Source organism: Manis javanica, chromosome 17, assembly GCF_040802235.1.
Source record: "Manis javanica isolate MJ-LG chromosome 17, MJ_LKY, whole genome shotgun sequence".
In the NCBI taxonomy this organism is placed as follows: domain Eukaryota; kingdom Metazoa; phylum Chordata; class Mammalia; order Pholidota; family Manidae; genus Manis; species Manis javanica.
This window is the reverse complement of record NC_133172.1, coordinates 23,271,559-23,296,870: the sequence shown is the minus strand read 5'-3', so window position 1 is coordinate 23,296,870 and position 25,312 is coordinate 23,271,559. Positions and strand designations below refer to the sequence as shown.

The window sequence follows — 25,312 nt, the reverse complement described above, 5'->3', positions numbered from 1 at the left end:
ATGGAATATGACTGTCCCTGCTACGCTGTTTTTGGTGGTATGTTCTGCCCTTAGAGGATTGGCTGTTTGTGTATTTAAAGCGTTTTGTGTTGGGTGCTTTTGTAGGTAGGCCCTGGCCCCACCCCCCCCCCACATGTCTTTTCTAGTGTGGCACAGTGCAGAGCACACCCTTGGTGCATGCAAACTCACATCGGCTCCCCCTCCCACATTTAAATTGTACCATAAAACAGAAACTACAATTAAGGGCTGATGTGTTCATTTGAAGCCTCACAATGGAAAACGGGAAATGGTTGAAACAGCAGAGACCACCCACTTGTTTATTTCATAGGGTGTGTATAGGAATGCAACGCATCTGCCATGAAAAACCGCACGAAGACCTCACCCAGTGGCCATGTCCCACCCCAAAGAAGGTGAGGAACTGGTTATTAGACCCCGGGCAGTACAAATCAGAGACTGGGAACTCCAAAGCCCCCTGGTGCCAGGCAGATGATGCCAGGTATGAAGTGGGCCAAAAGGCAAACAAGTGCTCGGCTGGGGGCCCCCGGGACCCAGGTCCGAAAGGCTACCTCCAGGAAGGTTTTTCCAGGAACTTACTACTTTTCAAGACAAACAGGAAAACCATGTTTTTACAAAATCTTTTTGTTTTGAAACATTGGCAATTTATCTTCAGAATTTGTTTTAATAGTGATGGGGACAAAAAAGTGTGTATGCCTCCAGCTTATCACCTCTGAGAAGGGTGAAAGCATGAACATCTAGAGTAGTGATGGAACCCGTGAAGCTGCCCACTCACCCACCAGGGCTGTGGGGCCTCTTTGTCAGTTTAGGTGGCACCATCCCAGCATCACACAGGATATGGCCCGGTTGGGGACCCTGAGGAGGGGAGACTGAGGAGGAGCAGGCATGGTTCATGGAAATGCGCTTGGGGAACTGAGCTCCTCACAGGCAATGGAGGAAAATGCAAAGCCAGCGATGACCCATGCACACTGGAAAATGGCTGCACCCTCGCGTGCCCTCCACAAACATGGAGGATGGCAGGAGGATGTGGCAGCTGGGACCGGGTTCCCAAAGGGCCTCCAGGGGCACAGAGCACTCAGATTTCACTGTGAGGAAGAAGCAGGGTAGGGTGGGCATCCCAGGCATGGAGCAGAGCCCAGGTATGGGCAGTGTCCAAAGGAGATTCTACAGGGTCCTCTGTTAGGAGGTGTGGCTTGCAGGGAGGAAGGATGTCAGTCAGGATAGAAGGGGGCAATGTCACATGTCCTCAGGCCCCATGAAGGTGGACAGAGGGGTCCAAGCCCTTCCTAAGCAGCTGATCAAGGGGAGCAACGTCCTTTCCCAGCCCCTACTGTATGCAGAGCCTCCTCAGGGAGGGGACAGACCTACCAAGCCTGTGTCACGGGAAGCTATTAGTGAGCACTGCCTGAAAGGACACAGTAAGTGCCTCACTGTGTGGCCTCTTTGGTAAGTGCCAGTGGGGGTCTGCTGGTGGGCTCCTGAGAAAGGTTTATGGAGGAATTGGGGCTTTGGCAGGTCTAACTGGAGGAGATCTGGAGGTGGAGGTGGGCACATCCTGGTGGGCATGGCAGTGAGAGTTATGTAAGAAGGGGTTGCAAGTTTAAAAGTCAGGCTAAGACAGCAAGATGCTGTGGCAAGAAATAGGGAGCCATCGAAGGCTGAAGAGCAGGGGTGGGCACAAGGACAGATGGGATGCAGGGACTCACTTGGTGTGTGTGGCATGCCTGTTTCTGTAATGTACTTTTGGTGTCTTTCTCCTGCCCCGAGAGCCTGCCTTGTGGTGCCCACAGGAGAGTCCCCAATGAGGCAGGCCTGGCTCTCATGGCTTCTGCCAGACTCCATTCACCTCTGCCACCCATCTTGTCACCAAGGAACTTCAGATAACTGTATTTACCTCAATATTCTGAAGAAGGGAAGATGCAGGTATCAAAACTGTGAAGAGGATGTACTGCAGTGGCTAATTTTAGAACCCTTCATCCCCTCCCATTTCTTGAGTATCACCTTAATAATTTCACTTAATATTTTATTAATAACTTGGTAAAACACAACTCCAGCTTTATTTTAGCAATACTCTCCAACTTTGATTCAATAGTTTTTTTTTTCTAGGGCTGTTAACCTAAAAAACGATTCAACTTAGTTCCATCTAAAATTACCTCTAGTTATGAGGTGTCCCGCTCACACACCCAAACCTGGAAATGTTGGGAGAGAGGAGAGGTTTAGGAGGGGTGAGGTTTGCTGTGTGACACTGGGTGAGCCACCAACCTCTCTGTTCCTGGATGCTGCTGTATATTGAGGGCAGTGTCCTCCCTCTTTGGCCTTTCCCAGCAATTCTTTCAGGATTAAATGTGTTCACTCAGAAACAGACTTTGGATATTGTTAAAGTATTATTATATTACACATCTAAAAACCTCCAAAAAAGGAAAGTAAGTTCATCGACCCTTTGAAGGTTATTTAATGATAAAACATAAATGTTTTCATAAAATCTGGGGAATGATTTAAGACCCCAGATCAATAGTTGCTCGTGACTGCCGGCTGGCCTGAGCATCAGGCTGGCTTGCCTGACCACCCAGGCAGGCTGCTGAGCGCATAGGCAGCCTGGGGCAAACAGACAAACACGATTTAAAGGGAAATCTACATGGCACGGGCCAGAGCATGGGAATAAGGTTGCTGTGGAAGGGACCACCGTGGGGAGGAGCAAGGAAGAGCAGGACCCTCCTGAGGGTGATGCTTGCAAGGTTCTGGGCTGCCGTGGAGAAGTGGGGAGGTGAGGGAGCCAAGCTGGAAGGATCCAGGAGATTCCCACATCCCCCACTGGACGCTTCTCTCTGCAGCACCTCCTGGAATCTAGCCCTATCTTCTCAGTTTTCATACTAACTGAACTAGAACCTGAAGCTACCAGAAAGCAGCAGGGCAGTCATTTGAGCCCTGGTTGCAGGCTCAAAAGGAGCTGGTGCACAGCTGGGTTCTACTTTTCTAAGGCCCCATGGTTCTGGACAAACATGGAGCCCCTCAGGGCCAAAGGGTCCTCAGCTGGCAAGTGGAGATCCTAACCCCTGATTTAGTATTGTCATTGGATGAAAACTCTAATCCCAGGCTACTGCACAGTGGACACTTAATAGAGGGAGTCTTTTGATACTTAAAACCATATCTAGTAAGTGTTTTTCCAAGACTTCCCACGTGCACCCATGTTGTACCCAGCATTTTACAGACCTTATTTCATGTAATGACCACAACAACCCTAAAAGGGAGTTGTTACTATCATCACCATTTTACGGGTGAAAAAACTGAGGCTTGCAAAGGTTAAATAGCTGGCCCCAAAGCACGAAACCCATAATTGACCCCTCCAGCTTGAATCCTGGTGCCTGAGTTGAGTGCGCATGAATGCCACATCCCAGCCAGGCCGTGGCCAGGATTCCAGCGGCTTCCCTGGTCTGGGGTGCAGCCCAGCAGGCTGCTGGTATGTACCCTCCATGCTCCAGCGGAAGTCGGTGTCTCCTTTGTGACTCTGTCACACTGGCTCACTCTCCTAACTGTGACCAGCTCCTGATCTTGGGCTGTCACTGTCCACTGAAGATTCACCAAGTTCACTTTTTAAGAAACTTTCTAAGTAAGTTTTTGATTTTAATACAGGCTTAGAATTATAAAAATGGTTGCATAGCTAGTAGAGTCCTAGTTTATTAACATTTTCCCCTCTTAATGACATCTTACTTTAGTGGGGTATATTTGTTATAATTAATGACTTAATCTTGTTACACTATATGAAGTAAAGTCCACATTTTATTCAGATTTCTTTAGTTTTTACCCAGTGCCTTTTTTCTATTCCAGGGTTCTATCCAGGATACCACATTAGTACATTTGGTTCTAAGGCTCCCCTTGGCTTTGACAATTTCTCAATCTTTCCTTGATTTTGGTGACCTTGACAGCTTTGAGGATTACTTGTAGAATGTCCCTCAGTTGGCACTTCCCACAACTTGGGTTGTGGTTTTGGGGAGAAGGACACCCGAGGCGAGGTGCCTTCTCAGCACATCAAGTCAGAGTACATGTGGTCATCTGACCTTGGTCACCTGGCTGAGGGGGTGACTGCCAGCTGTTTGCATGGGAAGGTCCTCTTTCCTCCTTTCCACACTGGGCTCCCATGCAGGAAGTCAGGGAGGAGTGGCAGTTAAGTCCCCCTTCCTCCAGAGGGAGCAACTATATAAATGATTTGGAATGCATGGGACGTTGTCTAGCCTTCCCTATGTAGTTACTGATTCAGTCATTTAGTTATGTCAGTATGGCTTGTGGATGCTGATTTTATACTCTGTGTTAGAACCCAATGCTATGTCATTTACTTTGTTGCTGAAATTGTTCCAGCTTTGCCCACTGGGGGCTCTTTCACTTGGCTCTGTGCTGCTTTGATGTACCCCATCAGTGTGTGGTTTTCTGAGCAGGTCCTTACTTTCTGGCACAAGGTGCTACAGGGTCATCACGTGCATTTCCTGCTCCAGCCCTAGAATCAGCCATTTCTCCAAGCAGCCCTGGTTTCTTTTTTAGACAATGGTATTAGAAATTAAGTTCAGGGTGCTCAGTGTGCTTGTCACTCGGATGGCGTGGGCTCTAGGCCCACTCTACTGACAAAACAAGGAAATGTATGTGTGATACTAATCCATTTACTCATATCTATGTTACATATATTAAGCCAAACAGGAGCTCACGCTGATGTCTGCAACCCATTACCACATGGATCAAACTTTGATTTTAAAATAGTAAAATAATTTTTGGTAGTGTTTTAAATTAAAACCCAAATCACAGGAAATTTAAAACCTAAAATAATTTATACTAAGGATATTCCAAAGTGTTTTAGCATCTTTGATTAGATGGATGAATATTTTTTTTTGAAAACTGAAAACATTAACTACGTACCTGATTAGAATCATTCTTGCCTATTTGGAATTAGGGAAATTATATATATGTATATACATATATATATGGCATGCAAATGGCTGTTCTGTCAGCTAAACATGTGTAATATATTTTTACCCATCTCATTGCCCCTGCTGAGCTTATTGAACCTGGAAAGACACCCAGGTCCTGGCAGGGACCCTCCCAGTTCGCATCTTTCGGGTCAGAGCCTCAGGCACTCAGAGGGAGCAGCAGGTGAAGGCCGAGGGAAGAGCAGACCGGTGCCCTGGATGCCTGCCTGGCTGGTGACTCTGCTGGTAACCACCATGCCCGGATTCCTCCCAGTCTGTGGGGTCTGCCTGTAGGGGGGAGTTTCTAACATATCCAACTGGTCCTATAGGTGGAGCTATTTTCTTACGTACCAGCATGTGTTTTGCAAATGTCCTTAGTTTCAAGGAATCCAAGGGGCTCCTTCAGTAGGGGTGCAATAGGAGGCTTGCCATTATTAAGGAGGCTTCTTGGCATCTTTCAGAGGCATTTCTTCCCAGGCTTTATAACCCTGTGCACGCAGGCTGCCTCTCTCCATGTCATCACCTGGCCCCTTCTAGAAAACAGCGCTCTGAATTGTGGCTGCAGGTGACCCTTCTGTGGTAGCTTAGAAATACTTTGTGATCCTATGCTCCAAAGAGGATATTCCAGAGAGGAAAATGGGAGTGTCTCCAGGTGGGCAAGCCAAGGACTGCTGCAGGCCCTGGGCGGTCTCCCTTGTGCTGCTGGTCACCAAGGTTCTTGCCCGGCCAGCCTGGATTCTCCCAGCCTTTCCTGCCTTCTCAGGGGTCTACACCTACCCAGGGTACCAGTGGGGTGTGGCCAGGCTGATCTTGAAGTCAGCACTGTTCCCCCTCATTTACCCACATGTGGTCTTTTTCCATTTATTTGAAAAGGCCCAGGGGATGGATCTGGAAGGCCTGTCCTGGTCTGAGAGATGGCTTGGCACTGTGAGGACACAGCAGGGTTGCCCATCACTGCGTCTGTCTGGGCCAGGGGCCCCACTCTCTGTCACTTATGTGTGTGACCCTCCTCTGGGCCTTCCTCCTTGTGTTGGCCACGAGTCATGAATCATGATTATGGGGATTTCTTCTCTCTGTTCTATGCAGCTCTTGTTCCAGCTTCCAGAGTTGTGCCTCTGTCACCACATACAGGCCCTGCCTCTGGCAAAACAGCTTGTCTGTCTCTCGTCAAGAGTGTTTTTTCTTTCCCAGGAACCCTTTCAGGGTCTGCCACCTCCCCTCACCCCAACCCCAACCCAAGCTGTCTTTTCACTGGACACTGGAGCCTTGCCTGGAACCGTAGAATGTCCTCCCTTCATGAACATTTGGCCCCTTTGTCCTCCCAACTTGGGTCTTCAGTGGGTTGTAACCCCTGAAGGCAGCCAGGACTTGTGGGTGGTAATCCGGCATGTATGGGGCGGGCATGGTATCAGGCATGTAGAATAGATGTGATACTGACAGTGGGGATACACGGAAGAGAGATGGACTGCATCATCCCAATAGCAATATGCTTGGGGTAATGCATGCAGCAGGTGGTCAATGTGGAGGAGCATTCCTCTCCCTTTCCTTTCTCCTGGCTTCTTCCCTTTCCTTTCTTTCTGGGTTTCTGGACACAGTGGTGCCTGTGTGTCCTAAGGGCTGTGACATGTGACATGCAATACCACACACACATACACACATTAAAGTACACACCCTTCCAGGGTGTTTGTGAGCTCCCTCCCGGAACATCTTTGGATCCTGATCCAAGAGACCCATTTGTTGAGAATCTTCCACCAACAAGCAGTTTGCGGGGAGTAGCAGAATGCAGTAGAGACATGAGCTTCTGTCTTAAGACAACCCTAAGGTGGAATTCCTGATCAGAGACCAGCTAGCTGTGTATCTGACTTTGCTGACAGCTGTGTATACCTGACTCTGGACAATTATTTTATGTCCCTGGGCCCGGCTTTCATATCTGTAAAATGAGAAGACATCTTTCTGCTGTGTGTCCCTACAGGTGGTTGTGGGGACAATTGAGGCAATTCCTGTAAATGTGCTCTGATGAGTGGGAGTCTGAACATTTTCTCATGCCTCTAGATAAGCACCAGAGGCTGGCCACCTGCCCCTCTCCCCTCTCCTAGCTGTTGTCTCACACCTGAAAGAGACAGTCTGGGAAGTCTGGGCTCCCTGCAGATGCAGCCCTGCCTCTTCCCTGAAACCAGCTGCCTACAGGTGTGGGGGTGTAATTAACGGATGGCCCCCCAAGGGCAGGCATTTTCCTTTCCCCCTTAGGTACATGGAAAGAGCAGATATTTCCATCATAGGAAGTAAGAAAAATATCTCGTTTCCCCACTTTTGTTATAAACAATGTACGACTTGCTTTCTCCTTACTCCTCTTGACCCTCCACACTGTATACATATTTATATATTATTCATAGTGGATTAAAAATGAATGTGCTCTTTACCACGGCTCTACGGCACAGTGACAATACAGATTAATGTATGATGTACTTACTTTTCGCGTGGCAGTGATGGGAAATGTTGATGGCCTCAGAGTGAGAGGTAGAGAGAAGGGAATGAAGCGGGGTGGGTCGGTGGGGGAACCCATCTGTCTACACTGTCAGGGCTCTGGACTGGGGCTGTTCTTGGTCAGCTGTGTTGCTGCAGAGCTGGAAAAGCCTTCCCACTTCCATTCCTCCAAGGAATGAGGTCCAAGCTCCCCAGTGGGTCCTGTGAACCTGGAGCCTATCCAGCTCCCTGACCAAGCCTTACCCCTAGCACACTGACCTGCTACTGGCCTGCACCTGGGGTCCGGCCTGTCCTTCCGTGTGGAGGAGCATTCCTCTCCCTTTCCTTTCTTCTGGCTGCCTCTCTCACTCCTTCCTTCTATCCACCATCCATCCACTTCCACCCATCCATCCATCCATCCATTCTGTGCTTGAAAAATACTTGATGAACATGTGTAATAGGCCTAGCACTGTGCCAGGTGGTGAGAAACAGTGATAATAATACCCACAAAACAAAACCCCACATCCCTGTGCCACGGAGCTTATAGTCTGTCTAGTGGGAAAGGCAGATGTAATTGTGTGTGTGTTCAGCTACTGGTGCTGGAAGCTGCACTGTGGAAGGGAAGAGTTTGCTGTGAGGACCTCTTTGCTGTGGTGGTGAGTCTGGGCTCGTCAGGGAAGGCCTCCTGGGCCCAGGCAGCCACTCTGAAGCATGTGGTTACTCTACTTAGGTGTAGCAGGGGAAGGAGCCTTCCAGACTGAGGAAACAAGAAAGGCTGGAGCAAATGTCCTGTGGCAAAAAAGAGTATGAATTATCTGGATAACAGAGAGAGTCCTGTGAGTCAAGAGAGCAGCAAACTCCAGGAGCTTTCAGGGAAAAGAGGGTGGTAAGACATGCTGTGGCTCAGATTCCTCCCAGCTGAGCTCTTGGAACCCCCAATCTCCTGGCTGTATCACAGACCGCATTGCCTTAAACTGTCTTGGGCTGAGCCTCTCACCACAACAGGCCCCTCAGAAGGAGACATCCTCTAGCCCGGGGCCTGACCCACACCCCATCCCAACTGCACATTTGCTGAACTTCATCCAGGTGAAACACAACTGTATAACTTGTTCCTTTGGACTTTGAGGCTCTTTCAGTTTCTCAAAGCCCCCATTCAAAGGCAAATGCTCTGAGGACAGACAGTTATCTTAAGCGTTTATTAAAGACCACAAAAGCAGGCTAGCATATAACAGTGACATGTGAAACACTTGTTGAATCATTACATTTGGTGAAAAACAAGGATAGCCTCCCCTGACCAGGCTTAGATAAGCAAGAAGCTGACAGAAGGAAAGAAGCAACCATAACATGGCAAACAGCTGACATTTGTAGAGTTGTTCATTATTTCTGACCGGCCACATTATCTCATCTGATCTGCACAGTGCTCGTATGGTGCAGGCATTAGTAGTAGTCCCCATTTTCCAGGTGTGCAGACTGAAGCCTTGAGAGATGACGTTCCTTACTCAAGGAGGAATCTGCCATCGGGGTGTTAAGTAGCCTCCCAACATCACAAAGGGGGAAGCTATGCTCTGAAGACCCAAGATCCAGGAGGTCACTGAAAGCAGAGCAAAGGTGCCAAACCAAGATGGTACCCCATCTTCATATTCGGCCAAAGGGCCCCTGGATGTGGTGCTTCTCAGTAGAATTAAATTTGAGAGAGTTCATTGTCCTGATGGTCTTCTCTGATGGGGGACTGATGGGGTGCACGTCCTTTTTCTCTTAAATTCAACCATCCTGAAAGGCTATTGGACTCTCTTGTTTGCTTCGTAGAAGTTGATGAGCATCAGCGTCTTCATTGCCACCTTTAGACTCAGGTGAATGGCTAACTCCACGTCCAGTGTACGAAGTGGCATGAGCTGCAGGACTGGGCTTTTGTCTCATTAACATGGGATGGATAGAATTTTGCAGAATCCACAGCTCACCCAAGTGCTGCCCTGTCACCCTTAGGGCTATGTGGGCTTCTCCTCTGGGGATTGGATGACCTGTCTCTATGGAGATCTTATTTCCTCTGAGCCCCTCATCCACCTCAACAGAAAAGCCAGACAGCTCCCAGCCGCTCTCCATGGGACCCTCTTGCTGCCTCTGCCTCTGGGTGCGTCCCTGCCATCACGAATATCATGAATATTCGAATAGTACGGGGTATTCATGGAGCGCTCTGCTTTGGGGGTTGCTCTGAAGCCCTGTTTTATATTCTCTGACCAAAAGCTAACAGACCTCAGCATTGCTGTGTTTGTGCCAATATCAGAGGCTTCACAGGCACAAATGGTGGAGAGAAATTTGAAACTTTTCAACCAGATTTAGCTGGACTCAGAATTGTATCCGTTTCCAAGAGTGCTTTGCATGAAGCAGTTTTCTGTTCTCATTACCAGAAGATCCCATCACCAAAGGATGAACCTCTCGCTTAGGGCTGGCTCCTGGGAGGGCACAGTGCCTTCTTCTGACCATCACAGCTTCTCGCATCACCCTTCCTCAGAGTGGACCCCTCATTTCTTTAAAGAACTTTCTTCCCTATCAGTCTCATGGGACCCTTTCAACAAACCAGTCAGAAGGCTGTGTGTTTGTGTTTGTGTGGATACTATAACAACACATTGTAATCATGGTTCTTATAAGGATTTTGGAGAATTAGAGGATCTGAGTACTTTATATTCACTGGAAATTTGTTTTGAAGTCAAATCATCCAGGTTCACTGTACCTTAACTTCTTCATCTGTTTTGTGGGGGTTGATGTTACCACTTGACAAAATTGCCATAAAGCTCAAATATGAGGATAAATATACAAAAATATATGAGGAAAATTGTGAAATTCAGGTCTTTGAGATCTTCAGGTGCTACTGTTATCTACAATGTTTCTACTTACAAGGTGCATTGCAAAGATAAGGATTTATCATGATTCCCGTATTATATATCTGTCTACAAATGTACACATGCATAACATCGCTTACATTTACAAATGGATTTCCATCTCATCTAAGTTAAAACGAAAACTCCAAAACAAATGTTTTGACCGCTGGTGTCTGTAGATATGCCAGAATTATTGTACATCTTTGATTCTACCAAGAAAAAGAGATTCTCAGATATAACCACAGGATAAAGTCATGGTTCATATTTTAAAATCAACTAGTGGGAAAAATTTACTAAGTGCTTCTATTCCAAGTTGGCCGATTCAAAAAGGCTTTTATTGTGAATAAAGGTGATATTTGAGGTTCTCCATTTGGTTTGCCAAAATGCGTGGCTCGCATGATGAAACAGTTTGAATGGAGGGTGGCTTCCAAAGCCTGAACTATAGAATTCAACAGAAATATATTACTTAATAATGATAATAGAAGATATAATTAACAGCTTTGACAGAAGGGAAAAAGCAATGAACGAACGGAAGAACCAGTATGAGTCCTGGTGACCTGAGGTAGATTTATTAAACAATACCATGGTTTGGTCATTTTGTTTCATAGTTCTGCTAGCTGTTTTTGATCATAGTGCCAAGAGGTTTAGCTTTACTTTTTTACATTTATTTATTTATTATTTGGAGTTCTTCATGCCAAAGACTGGTCAGACAATGATATTCTCAATCGGTAACTTACTGCCATGCAGTTGATGCCCTGGGGGGTTGGCCCCAGCTTCCTGTGAGCCATGGTAATCAGGCCGGAGACCACCCACTGTCTGTGAGTCGACACAGAGCTGCCCTTGGTAGAAGCCCAGAAAACATAGTTCACTTCTGAGAAGCTTTAGATGAAACTTCAGAAGTGCTTCTTAGGCTTCCTAGGGTCTCAGCTCTTCTCTGCAGGTCCTTCGGATTCTCTTAAATTGGTTCATGTGCCTCCAGCTACACATTAGGGCCTGCCTTTTTCCTGCTCAATAGCTGTCCTGTAGAGCACCTCAGATACTCTCTTACTGAGTCCTGGGCACAGCTTAATATCTGTAGGGATGAACAACTTCATAAGTTGGATGGTTGAGTCTTGGGATCTGCTTGAAACTTCCTGAAACCCAGCTTTGCACTGAGTTAGATTCACTATTATCATGGGGGGCTGGGTGAGTATGGCTTTTTCTACCCCTTTGCCACTGACTGGCATTCTGGCCCTTCCCCTCTTCCCCTAACTCCAGTGTGATGAAGAATAGGGCCATCCGCATTCTCTGTAAAGATCCTAAATCCACATCAGACATATGAGTCTTAGTTCTCTTTCCCTGTCAAAGCCCCAAGAAGACAGGGCCTTGCCTATCATCTATGGGAGAGGTGACCAAACTCTAAGGGTGGTACTGGGCAACAAGAAGGCCCAGGGGGAGTGATGCTGGTGTATCTTTCTTTTACCTGGCAGTCATGGTCCAGGTCCCTGTTCTTGTTGCTGTAGACTTTGCAAAAGGGCCAATGGCCAAGGGCTAATTTTTTTTGGTTTCACTAGTTCTTAACTGCAAATTTCACAGATTTGAAAATTGGCTTTTGTACGTGGAAAAGTTGGTCAAATTCAGCCTTGTGTTAAGTGCAACAATAGAAACAAAAGAAGCAGAAGCTCTATCCAAAAATGTATAATTCCTCCAAAAAGAGACAAGATGAGGCAGTAAGATAGCAATTCAATTCCACAAATAGTTCAGGGCTACTTGTTCTGTTCCAGGTAGTAGGAAGGACACCAGTGATTCCAAGATGGCTATACTTCCTGCTTCAGGAATTCACAGCCCACAGGGGAGATCAGTATGTACACAGCAGTCCACAGAACAGGCAGAGACTAGAAAAGGGAATGGGGTTTGTTCCTGCAGAAAATGGATGTGGTATTTTAGGGAAAGGTTAGTGGAGATTCTGCAGAGACCACCTAATGGTTTGGTTTGATGTGGGCAAGGGGGTAATGCTCCATAGGAAACTGGAGAGGTGTCTGAGACTGAGCTAGGAAGGTCCTGATCATTCCTCAGAGGGCAGGAGCCATCAAAGATTTGCCTCAAGGAAATCACAGCTGAGCCTCTGCTTTAGGAATGCACTCTGGTATCCTGGGTGAAGGTTGGCTGGAGGTGGGGAAACTGGAAGCATGAAGGCCTCCTGCAGGCTGCCATGGTCACAGTCTAGGCAAGAGTTGGTATACACTGGACCAGGCTCTGAAGTGGGGATTTGAAAGGAAAGATTCAACAGGTGGAATGGATTCATGCTGGAGGCCAATTGGTTAGGAAGGAAGAGGGAACGAACTAACTTCTGAGGCTCACTAACCAAGAATCAAGAATCTAGTACTGTGTACAATGTGCTGGAAAAGTGACTTTCAGCTCCAAACATTTGGTTGGCCTCCAGTTTCTCAGGAACAAGACTACTTTGCTAAGTAGATACACAGGACTTCTGTTATTACTGCTCTGGAAAAAGTGCTGAGCATGCTGTTTTCTGGGGTAAATGGTTAGGCCCATTTATTTACTTGTTTATTTTTCTGAGTAAATGAAACCCAGCCCTGGGCCTTGACCTCTCTGGGTGCTGGGTGGGACAGCACTCATGAGCTTCCAGGAATGGTACAACAACAGCTTCCCAGCACTGGGGAGAATGCAATTGTTCCATTATAACTTCCCAAACCAGATGCTCTGTCGGTTCCTCAAGATGGCAGACACGTGTGCATGTCTGCCTTGCATCTGAATAGGGAATTGAGCAGGGAGGATTCGGTAGATTCCCATAAAAAATTTCATTTGATGTTCTGATTTAAAAGGGCTTTTCTAGAAAAGTTTGATTTCAAGGTTTTACTATTCAATATCTAACTTCTTTAAAACTGCATTGGCCTTGATTATCTGATTGTCCTGGTTCCTGCCTGATACCTTCTATTGTCTCTTAAAACCCTGAGTTTCCGCAAATTCTCCAGCTTAGCCCTTCTGGCTGTGCCCAAGAGCAAGGTGTAGAGAACATCCGTTTCTTACCCCACCCCAAACACACACTCCCTCGTAATGTTTGGTTTGCTTATCAATGAAGAGTTAGTTCATGGGGGGATAAGAAAGTGAATTGGCTTGGTGTTGAGACCTCAGTCAGAATCCTAGAAGAAGGGGATTTGGGTTTTTTTTTGTGTAGCGCTGGGGTCAGCAAAGTACAGCCCAGAGGTCAAATCCATCTACTGTCTGTTTTTGTATAGCTTGTGACCTAAGAATGATTTTTACATTTTTAAATGGCTAGAAAAAAAAAACAAAGCAATAATAATATATCAGTTCACATGGAAATGATGTGAAACTCAAATCTCAGTGTTTATAACATTTTGAATTTTATCAACAAAAGATTGGAAATTTATTTCCTCATTTATCATACAAGTACCTACATGGTATCTTTGATTTTTCCTTTTGGCCTGCAAAAAAGTAAAATATTTACTATCTACCTCTTTATAGAAAAAAGTTCCAGGTGTTGGGAACTTTCTTCACTGTCACCCAGAAAGTCTGAATTAAAAAGTCTGGCTAGGATAGAAAGAACTTTCAAATCCCTAAGTTATTTTTGTTTAGTAATTTATTATTTATCCAAATAACTTATTATTTGTCCAGTTAGACATACTGGTTATTTTTCTATACTTTGCTATTTGATTTTTAAGAGTAATTATAATCGTGCTATTGATAATATTGGTAATAATGATGATGGTCTTTTGAGCCCTGGGGACAGGACACAGGGTAGGCAGCCGACTGACCAGACGCTCTTTCTGCCCTCAGGTCACAGGCCTTTCCAGTGCCGCTACTGTCCCTACAGTGCCTCTCAGAAAGGAAACCTGAAGACCCATGTCCTCTGCGTCCATCGCATGCCTTTTGACAACAGCCAGTATCCTGACCGCAGATTCAAGCGTTCCAGAGTCGACTCGGAGGCTTCTGGAAATTTCGAAGACCCCACGGCTGTCAAGGCGGGGAGCTCAGCAGAGCTAACGGAGGAGGGCTACAAGGCCCAGGAGGAGCGCAACTGAGCAAACCCACCTGTGTATTGCAATATTATTTTACACAGTTTTAAGATTATACATCTGGTAAAAGAGTTTGCTAACTGCATTCCAACGGGAAAAAAATCATGTACAACCTCCCTCACCCCCACTAGTGTATAGAACATTTAAAAAATTTAAAAAGATATCTATATATATATATATTAAAAAAAAAATCCCCAGCCCTTGAAAATGGCTGCTAAACTGTTACCCGGCAACAAGTACTTCCAAACAATGCGGGTAGGAGCAAAGCGATTTCAGAAATGCTTGGTGTCCTCCAAGCTCGAGAAAGCTGGGGGCCCTTCCATCTCTAATGCTGTCTTTGTCCAAAAAATCATGCATTTAACTGAAAAAATGATACCATCTAAATGATTTAGTGTTGCCTTGAAGATGGAGGGGCTGTGTTTTCATTGTGGAAAACACCTCTATAATCTGACACCAGCTGCTGTCATTTGCCTAGCACCCTAATGAGATGTGTTGGGCGGCAGCCGTGGTGCCAGTCAGACTGGAGCGGTCACTGCAGAGAAAATCAATGCACGTGGTGTCGTAACTGCACTCTCGGAGAAACCTTAGACGGGCCACAGCCCGAGCCAGGGCTGACCCGCACTGCAGAGGATTGCTATCTTAAATGTGCATTTAAAAAAATTTATACAGCCAAATGAATCAATGGTCAGGAATTGTCTGCAGACAAATGTCCATTGCAGGTTTGATGAGTAATTCCTTTTTTAGATCAAATTGCAGTATTGAGGGAAATACTTTTTTCCTGGGTTTTTGTTTTTTTGTTTATGGGTGCAAAAGAAGGTGGCTAATAAAACAAATTAGGGGTACATTATATAAAATGTTGTTTAGAAAAACTAGCCAACCTTATCCATAGAAGGTGCTGGTGAGAAATGGAAAGTTATGTAATAATAATAGAAAGATTGTTTTTTACTATGATTTAAAAAATTTTACTTGAATGAATGCTGCTCCGTTCCTTATTATCAGATTATTTCAAGTGTTAGTTTTATAAGTGTCACAGACATGAAGCAAGATTTTCTTCTCCGGCAAGCTCTTATGAAATAGCTTGTATTAAAATATGAATCTAAACATCCTGCTCTCTATCGCTAATGAAGAAAACTGTTTGAGTTAAAATGTCTGTTTTTGTAAAACAAATGTGTTCTATATTTTTGTAGATTTTAGATTTTCTACTGATTGGATACTCCAAATTTATCAAGTTCTGCACCACCCGGAGGGAGATTTTTGAGGACCAATAATGAAACACTTAGCTCATTTTTTAAAAAAACGATTTAAGAAGACTAGTTAAGGGTTTATTCTTGAATCTGCTAGAATGGTATAAAAGTTCAGCCTCAAGACATACTTCCTTTGAGTGACACAAAATTGGTGCTGTTGCTTGTGATAGTAGAGAAGTATTGAAGTATTAACTTCTGCGAAAACAAAATCATTCAGACTTAAAAAAGAAAGAAGTCGATATTTCCTTGCAGGCTGGGAGCACAGAATAAAACCCCAGGGCCTTAAAAACTTCAGCTCTGCCTACAGCAGTTTACAAAAATACTAAACTGCAATCAATGTAAATAAAATGCTTAGTGTTATCCTGAGACCAGAAGGAATCTCAGGCTAATAGGGAATCGGTTTGCATATGCTGTCGAGAGGGTGTCACCCACCCAAGGTTTCAGTGTAAATGAGGTCTCTGTGCAACTTGGACCCATCTGGCATAGAGCAAGCTGCTTTCCTGTTTTTCTAGAATAGTTCTCACTGCCTTACTTAAATCGAGTTGATAAACTTAATGCAACTGTTTCTATGATCCTAGAGGAAGGACTGAACTGTTATTGGAAACTTTCTGACTGTAGTAAGCTTTAGGATTTGAACTGCACTACTGTGTTTGGTGACTGTGCCAGTCGCTTGCTTTCTGTGTGTTTGCCCTGCCTTTGGTCTCTTAGCAAAGAAAAATATAAAAAAGAAGAAAAAAAAAAGTAAAAAGAAAAAAAAAAGAGGAAAAAATAGTGGAAAAAAACGGGAACCACATTCCATTTCTAGCACTTTGAGAGCTTGTTCAGTATTCTTTTGTGTCTTCTGAGCATCGTCAGATGCGACAGGCAATAATTCTGTTTGTGACACTGGGAACATCCCTTCTTCTTTGTGGCGTGTGTGTTGATACCATTTTGTCCAGTGCTACCGTCCTTATTTCCCCCTCTGACACAGGCCTTCTTTCCAGAACATTTGTGACTTGTAATACAAACAAGTGACAGCTGCAGTGATGCAATGTCAGCTTCTGAATGTCATCAGGTCCTCATATCTAAACATGTCAAGTTTTTTCCCTGTAACTCCTGTAGTCTGTGATGCTGGTCATAATACTGTCTACATTCCTACACAAAGAAAAAAAAATCTATCTTGGAGGAAATCTGAGATCAATAGAGTAGAGGATTTTGTTGCTATGCTTGTAACAAGTAGACAACTTTGTATTTAAAGTTTATTCTTGGTCATTATTTATTATTATAATACATCAGTTGACAGAACTTTATTCTGGTATAGAAAGTATTAAAAGTTGTTTTTTCAGCAATGACTGTTTTCTTTCTGCTGTTAGAATAAAATGTCCTTGAAACAGTCCAGTTTTATCCAGTGTTTTACGCAATAAAACCTCTACCTCTGAAAAAAAAAATAACATCTTTTCCTATTTGCTTATGTTTACTAGGAGGAGAAAAACATTTTTTGCAGCTCTGTAAGGCTTTGGTAAGGCTTGGTCAAACCCCACTTAGAAAAGGAAACCGAAACTGTGCAGTGTTCTGGGTGGATGGTGTCCACAGCCTGTGCTTTTACAAATTGAATGAATCTCTCTGTGCAGCATCAACAGTGTGAGCGTGCATGCACACCCACATGCATGTGTGAACTATGTTTCTAAGGCTTGTAGACATCTCTTTCTCCAAGGTAAAACCTAGGGAAATGCTAATGATCTTCATATTATAGTAATTATATAAGACACTTAAAGCTTTGGGATCTATTATTCACCTTTACTGGTAGAAAGTTGTCTTTTTAAAAAGTCATTAAATGCAAGAAAGTCTTTTACAGAAGATAATCTACATTCTTCCTCCAGAAGAAAAGGAAAGGAACAAGAATAATATAGTCTATGGTATCAGGGCTAGCAAAAAAGCAGAGCTCTGACATTGATTTGAGAGGGTTTGAAGTGTGTGCCCCACACTTGGTGTACAGGGTTGCTTTTTGATTTGTTTTTGTCGATCTTGTTGGTTTGGTTTCAAAAGGGAGATTGTAAAGTGCATGCTGAAGCTGTGGAATATAGAGAGGCTACAGAAATGTTGCAAACAAAGGCATCCACCCACATTTCATAGGAATTTGTAAGCCACCATGTTTCTCTCAGGATGCTAAACCACTGGTATCACCGGATGGGAGCAGATGAATGAAATCTTTGGTAGTCCTGACTGTCCACTGTTACAAACAGCAAAGGTGAGTTACGAGGTTATAGTGAGGGGTCAGGAATTGACCCCATCAGGAGGTCATAACTCCATAAACTCCATGATGGATCCCAAACCCAAATGTCTCCTGGGACCAGGCAAAACACCTCGTGATGGGCAGAGGTGAGTAGGATGCAGGGATCTCTGGGTTGGGTGGAACCTCAGCAACTGCTCATCATCACCAGGAGGAATGTGGGGACATCAGGGCTTCTGAGTTTCCAACAGACACTGGACACCTAGATTTTGTGTGAAGTCTCCTATTTTTTGCATGTTGGCCCAAAATGTGTTTTAAAAAACTGTAATAAATAGATGAACAAAATGTGGTTTATGCACAAAATGGAATATTATTTGGCCATAAAAAGGAATGAAGCACAGATACATGCTACAATGTGGATGAGCCTTGAAATATTATGCTAAGTGAAAGAAGCTGGTTACAAATGACCACGTATTATATGACTGCATTTATCTGAAATGTCTAGAATAGGAAAATCCATACAGACAGAAAGTAGATTATTAGTTGCCAGGGTTGGGGGGAGGAGAGAATGGGGAATGACTGCTAATGAGTGAGAGGCTTCTTTTTGGACAGATAAAAACGTTCTACAATTAGATAGCAATGATGGTTGCCCAACTCTGAATATACTAAAAACCACTGAAATGTACACTTTGATAGGGTGAATTTTATGGTATGTGAATTATATCTCAATAAAGCTGTCATAAAATAAAAATAAAACTGGAAGGAGGCCTTTTTAAGAAGCATCAATATACATTTCTATCAAAATATTTTGAACTCTCATATAGTCATAGACAACTGTAGATAGGACTTTGTAAGAACTACAAAATTTGGAGTGTACTGACTACATCTGAACCCTAGCTATGCTACTAACTGGCTGCTTGATCTTGAACAATTTAACTGCTCTGAGTTCATCACTTGTATCTGTGAAATCATGAAATTAAATGCAGTACAGTAGGGGAAATTATATGTAAGTCGTGTAAAGTACAAAGGCTAGAGAAATAGTCACGGTTGTAGTGTAATAAATTGTGGATACATTTGAGACTAATTTCACACCCACAAAACACTATACCCCCAGTGTCTTGGAAAGGCTCTCTGTGATCAGGCATGAGGATTTCTCCACACTCTCCTCCTTCAAACAAGATGATCTTGGACAAATGTCTTAAATTTTTTTTTCTAGTTACCCTGAAAAATCAGAGTATTAGCACTTTTCTTGGCATTCTCAGGGCATTCAAGGGTAGCTGGGGAGAGAGTGGGATATAGTGAGAAAATGACTGATCTTGTGGTTCGATATTACTACACTCTCTTGTTCAGGGAAAGCTTATAGAAGACCTACTGTGTAACAGGCCACCGGCTTCAAGCTGGAGATAAACAAGTCAGTCAGGAATCAGACTTCCATCTGATAATCACACAAACAAATACAAAATACCTGGAAGAAGAGATTCAAAGGTAACATGGATTTCCCATGTCACAGAAGACTTCCCTATGCGGTGGTGGTGAACTGGGGTATGAACAGGAGCATGCCAGCTAGGGGAGCAGCACATTCAGAGGCCATGCTGGGCACGGATGGGGCACTGAAGCCCTGTCTCCATCTCTCAGTAACTGGGCAATCCTGCAATCAGTCCAATGCCCCTAATCTGCTTCTTTATCTGTAATGTGGACAATAGTGTTACTAACCCAAGGTCCTTTCTGAGGTTAAATGACATTACACACATAAGGTGCTGTGCAGACAGCAAACATGGTACCACCAGGTTCGAAGGACTGTTATGTCAAGTGACAACAGCTAGGAACACACCTAACATTGAAATGCAATACATTTGAAGATGTGTGGCTTTCTGGCTCTTTTCAGAGGTCAGCCAAGATATGAAGTGACATAGTGCCATCCAAATGACTTCTTTAACAGATCTGTAGGATCTAAGAGAACTGTTAGTTTTCACTTATGCCTAGGGGCCTCAGTCCCCTAAAGCAGAAGTGGGCAGGCATCTCCTGGGCCCAGTTCAAGAGCTCATATGGCTGCAATTCATCCCTCTGTGGACAGGCTTGGCCACCCAGGAAGCAGCTCCATTTGCTGGAGGAGTCGACATATGATGACAAACATCCTGATTTGCTTGGCCTAATAGTTTTCCCCAGGACATGAGACTTTTCAGTGCTCAAACCAAGGCAGTCCTGGACAAACCAGAATGGTTGGTCAGCCTGGGTTTAAGTTCACTCTCTCTAAAGACACAAGTCTGTGCAGAATCAAGCTACTGCTGCCTGTAACCAGGTGGCCAGCGTGAGGCCCATCTGGGGAGCCAAGGAACTCAGAGAACAGCTTTGGCAAAGCAAGACTTGGAATCGAACTTTCCCTGTCTTATCACCTTTGCTCTAAGGACAAAAGGTGACAAGGTGCACACAACACCTCACAGTGCACCTGGAACATGGTTGTTACTCTTTCTATTCTTACTGAGGGACTGAACAAATCTTTGTTCCTATTTCTGACTAGATGGGGAAGGACTCAAGTGTGAATTTCTCTTCCTGGCAGCCAGAAGGTGCTGAGCTGCTGATATTCAGTGTTAAGGTACTATTTTGTGCTGAAACTTTTATAAAGATGATAACCCTGCTGTCTTTTGTAGTTTGGGATTTGCACACTCCCCCCTCTCTGTTTAACATCTGTATTGTAACAGTATATTATGAAAACTTCACCTGGTGTATTGTAAGCACAATCCCAAAGAAATTAGTGTTACATATTGTGATCTTCTTTTCAAGATAGAAGGACTGGGCACGTTCCACCAAACTAGATGTATGTTTCTATGGGGAAGGAAAAAATTCCTAGTGTAATACAATATTAAAAATGTCGCCCAGCTGAGCATTCCATGTAGGGGCTTGTGCAGAGTTTTAATCTCTTCACCTGTTGGTGTTCAGAGAAAAGAGAGAGAGAAGGAGGGAGGGAGGGAGATAAGGAGGGAGAGAAAGGGCTTCTGTGAACAGGGAAATCACAAGCAAAGAGGAGGGGGAAAATTTAAATGATCCCAGACCGAACTGTTTTGCTGTTAATACAGAAATACAGTGCAAGACACATTTAATGGGCTCTATTTTTTATTATACTATGCTGAATAATTAAGTTTGAGGCTAAGTGTCACATGGATTTATCTTTTAATTAAAAAAGCATGGTTCACGCATATTTGAGTGGTAGTCCAAATAAATGCAATATAGAAATTTATGTTTGTTTATCTAGGTGTTAATTACCTAGAGATTGTTCTGGATTACTTCTTTTTATAAAGTGTCATAGGCTCGTGTCAGAACGAATAAAGCTTGCCCATGGAACCTTATCAATTTGCTAACTATAGTGCTGGTCTGACCTGAAGGGGGGTAGGGGAAAACTTTGGGGATCATTATGTATACATACACCCACATTCAACCTACGCCAAATAAAACAGTCGTTTTAGAAAATATTTCTAGGACATAAAGGCACAAATATATCTTTGTTGTTTTACAGCCTCTTGTCCACAGCTATTTATAAAACATGTGATTATTTATGCATTGGGTTATGAAAAGTTCGGCTGGAAGAGGCCGTGAAGGAGGCTCCATCAATCAGTCCAGTTACCTGAATTCTAGCGAGGTGGAGACAGGGCTTCCCAGTAGAAATGGGGCCGGACGGGAAGTTGGCTGCTGTGACTTGTCTAAACTATGTCAACCTCGCTGCTGCTCCCAGCAAAGGCAGACCTAGGGAGAGGGAGGGATAGCAAAGTTGAGGGTTAGAGGCCACATTTTTAAAACTCAAGGATGGACACTGAGAAAGTGAAACCAGAAGCCCTCACAGTTGTTCATCGTACCTTGGGTCAGCCTCTGCCTTTTTCTTTGTTTACAAAGTGATTTTTGGTGGCAGGTTCAGTCAAATGGCTTGGAAGAAACCTTATGGCCTTGGTCAAAAGGTTTAATTCCAAAGAAACAGATTTTCCAAGGGCAGGAAAAACTCCAAAGGGATCTGGAAATACCTAAATTGGGCTCACTCCTTTGTCCGGGCGGCTTGTTCCCTTGTATTTTCTGCATCGCCTGCCCTCTCTCTAACTGTGCACCACGCCTCCATTTTTGGCTGTCAGATCACCAGAAAAATCAACAGAAGTAACTGCGGGTCCCGGTGGGCTTCACCAGGCTTGGTGGGCCTCTGTCTCCGGGATGCAGGGCGAGCAGGCGGGGGACCAAGGCCGGCACTCAACCGGGCTTCAGAGGGACCATTGGGAGCCCCCAAACGGCAAAGCAGCTCAACGTGGAAGCTCTCTGCTGGGTAGGGTTTCGTTTTCAATTTTTGCTTCCTTCGTCTGGGAGACCCGGTGGCCTGCGGGGGCGGGTCGCTTGGCCTCGAGCGGGGGCGGCGCCAGGCGGCGGAGCCTGGGGCCCCCGCGTGGCTGCGGGCGGGGAGGGCTTCCTCGCGCAAACCCTGCCCTGGGCCCTTGAGGGGTCTGAGCCAAAAGAGTGTTGGGGGAGAACACTGCTGTCCCCCATGGGCCGGGAGGGCCGGTCCTGAGGCAAGGAAGGGGACAGACGCGCCCGAACGGGGCTCCCTGCGGCTTCGGGCACCGCGGACGGCGCGCAGATCCTGCGCGGCGCCAGCTGATAGTCCCGTTACCGCGGATAGCGTTCAGTGTCTCACATCTTTTAATTATTGACACTTAAACTCAGTTTTCCTCCCAATCCCTGCCTATTTCCTCCCTGGAATCATTGTTGTTATGAGAAACGGGCCCCAGGAGCACGTGGGATGAGTGGGGGTCTGCTAGGGGGAGCAGGTCACTCACTGTGTCTGAGCCCCAGGTGCTGGGGACACAACGGGGGATAGGAGAGGAGGGTCCCTGCACCCCTCAGCCCCTGAATCAGACAAAAGAGGGATTTGTTGGAAAGTAGGGGTTGGAGCCCCTTCAGAACAGCGGTCAGAGAAGACCTTAGCGCTGAGCTCGCTCTGAGAGAGGAGTTGTGGGCTGGTAGCAGGTCCAAGTCGGTCTTACTCAGCCCTGAAGGGTCGTGTTTGAAGGCCCCAGGTATAGGGGAGGTAAAGAAAGGGGCCCTGCAGGGCTTCCGGGTCCAGGCCATTGGTCTGGAATTGCACGGAAGATCAATGTGCCTAAGACTATCAGCTTTTTTCTTTTTAAATTTTTGAGGTGAAATTCACATAACATAAAATTAACCAGTTTAAAGCCTAACGTTAGTTCAGTGGCATTCAGCACATTCACCATGTTGCATAACCACTGACTATATTAAGTTCCACAACATCTTTGTTACTGTAAAAGAAAACCCATACCCATTAGGCAGTCACTGTTTATCTAGCCCCAACCCCCAAACACCAGTTTGTTTCCTGCCTCTGAGGATTTACCAATTCTGGGTATTTCGTATAAGTGGAATTATTCAGGTTATATATGACCTTTAGTGTCTGACATTCCATTTAGAATGTTCCCAAAGTTCATCCACTGTGTAGATGTATCAGTATATTATTCCTTTTGATGACTGAATAATATTCCACTGTATATTATACCACATTTTGTTTTCCTATTCATGGCCATTTGAGTTGTAGTCAATATCCTTTCACATCTTGGCTACCTCAAATAGTACTGTTATGACCATTTGTGTACAAGTATTTGGGTGCCTGTTTCAGTTATTTAAGGCATATACCTAGGAGTGGAATTGCTGGGTCATTGGGGCCATCAAAGTGTACCAGGATTTTATTCAACAAAACAGCTCATGTCACTTCACTGCTTAAAACCCTCCTATGGCTTCCCCTTACATTAGAATAAAACACATACTCACTACTGTGCCCTTAGAGGCCCTCTGTGATTTGTTCTTGCCAATCTCACTAGCTGCATCCTCCACCTCTCCCTCAATACCCACCATCTCTAGCCATGGCTTTTTGTATATCAGACTTGCCAAACATGTTCCTGTCCCAGGCCCTTTGCACTTGATGCTCTCCCACGCCCTTTCCATGCTGGGCTCCTTTCCCTGTTTGCATTTCAGTTCAAATGTCCCTCAGAGGAGCTTTCTGTCACCACTGTCATCCCTGGCTCCTGTGCCATGCCATAGTCCAACATCTTAGTTCTGTCTTCCTTGTGGCAGGAATTAAGTACTCTCTAAAAATATACCTTGTTTACCCTTTGGTTTACATCCTGTGGCATAGCTTACTAGATGGAATATGAATGCCATGAGATCAGGACCTATCAGTACCCTGGTACAAACAATCCCTGGTACAGAGTAAGACCTCAGATAAACACTTATTGAATAAATAAAAATTCCCAGTCCAATTATCTTTGATAGTGATTACTAGAGTACTGCAAAAATTTTGTTAGCTTAGAAAAGAGAAGTTCCTTCAGCAGCCTCCAGAAATGAGGCCCCAGTCAAAGAAGGATATTAGCTACATTCAATAGCAGACCAGCAATGTCCTCCAGAACTTGGGGGTGCCCTTCTGGCCTGTGGTCTGGATATGTGTCCATGGGTGGGCAGGACGAGCTGCAGTCCACTGCACTGACAAAGCTGCTCAGATATCCCTGAGCACCCAGTTCACCTGAGACTAGCTTCCCAGGCACGATGGAAGGACTCACAGCTGTTAAGAGGGTAGCTGCTGTCAGGAGAGCGGGATCCAAGTCCAGATTTGCTGAACTGGGCATGTGCCAGTGTCCCACTGAGCCTTAGTTTTCTCATCTGTAGAAGAGGCTGCTAACATCTGCCTTACAGACTTAGTGAGAGCAACAAATGAGATTATGGAGCACTGTTTTGCAAATGGAAATGTTACACTCATTAGTTATTACCACAACTATTCATATGAAAAAATATGTGTGCCCTGTCGGAGCCAAGGTGTGGGCAGGGAGGATGGAGCCCCGCAGCCTGGGCGGCATCTGCTGCGGCCACCCCAGCTCCCTCTGCTGCCCTGTTGACCCTGACCACACTCATGCCTGTGACCCTGGGGTCAACGTCTCCTCTTAATGCCTTTCCATTTCTCAGTTTGCTGACTGGGGTGATTTTTGGTGAGGTCCACATAAATACTTCAAAAATAATTCACGATGAAGAGGAACGCTTCTGGAATGGATGATGGCACGACGAATTAAACACTTTATAGGGTTGAGCGTAAATTATTTTAATGCATGTAATAGATCTGCCCAAGGAGACTTGAGCCCCTCTAGGTCATGCCTCTGTGCCCCCAGGGCCCAGAGGGTGGTGGGAGCAGGTGGCTGGGAGCCTGCTTGCTGGGGCGTGAGTCATTTTCCTCTCCAAAGACCTATTCCCCCAGCACTTAGGTTCTCCTAACCTGAGGAAAGAATGGAGAGGTTTCCACGTCTGACCAGGCAAAGGCCAGAGCCAAGAGACAGATGAGGGAGTGTGAGAACATTTGTTAGCAATGATAATGGCCTGACCTGCACCCTGCCTTCCCTTCATTGTCTGCTGCTCTTCAGGGGGTGAGGAATGCAGCTATCTAGCACCAGGCATTTAAAATATTTTGTTTCCCTGTGAAAATGCTGGGCAGCAG

The 25,312-nt window shown here is 45.1% G+C and overlaps 1 protein-coding gene and 2 long non-coding RNA genes across 11 annotated transcripts in view; 2 read left to right on the top strand and 1 right to left on the bottom strand.

Annotated features, from left to right (window-relative positions):
- The window catches only part of ZNF536 (zinc finger protein 536), a 432,301-nt gene extending 417,843 nt beyond the window's left edge, over window positions 1–14,458 (top strand). For all 8 annotated transcript variants that reach the window (XM_017654913.3, XM_073225546.1, XM_073225549.1 and 5 more), the window contains one exon: window positions 14,102–14,458. In XM_017654913.3, the coding sequence (XP_017510402.3) occupies window positions 14,102–14,346 (245 nt within the window). In that variant the 3' untranslated portion in view covers window positions 14,347–14,458. The remainder of the gene's footprint in view (window positions 1–14,101) is intronic.
- On the bottom strand, window positions 8,619–22,466 carry LOC118973002 (uncharacterized). 2 transcript variants are annotated; one of them, XR_005062199.2, is made up of 3 exons: window positions 21,642–22,465; window positions 21,413–21,531; window positions 8,619–10,745 (listed from the first exon to the last, which is right to left on the bottom strand). It is a non-coding gene; the product is annotated as an uncharacterized lncRNA (long non-coding RNA). The 2 variants fall into 2 exon arrangements; XR_005062200.2 differs by lacking the exon at window positions 8,619–10,745 and adding an exon at window positions 10,759–12,205 and having other exon boundaries at window positions 21,642–22,466.
- Window positions 21,985–25,312, top strand: part of LOC140846959 (uncharacterized) — a 62,071-nt gene continuing 58,743 nt past the window's right edge. Inside the window, exon 1 of the long non-coding RNA XR_012126533.1 lies at window positions 21,985–22,093. This is a non-coding gene — a long non-coding RNA (uncharacterized lncRNA). The remainder of the gene's footprint in view (window positions 22,094–25,312) is intronic.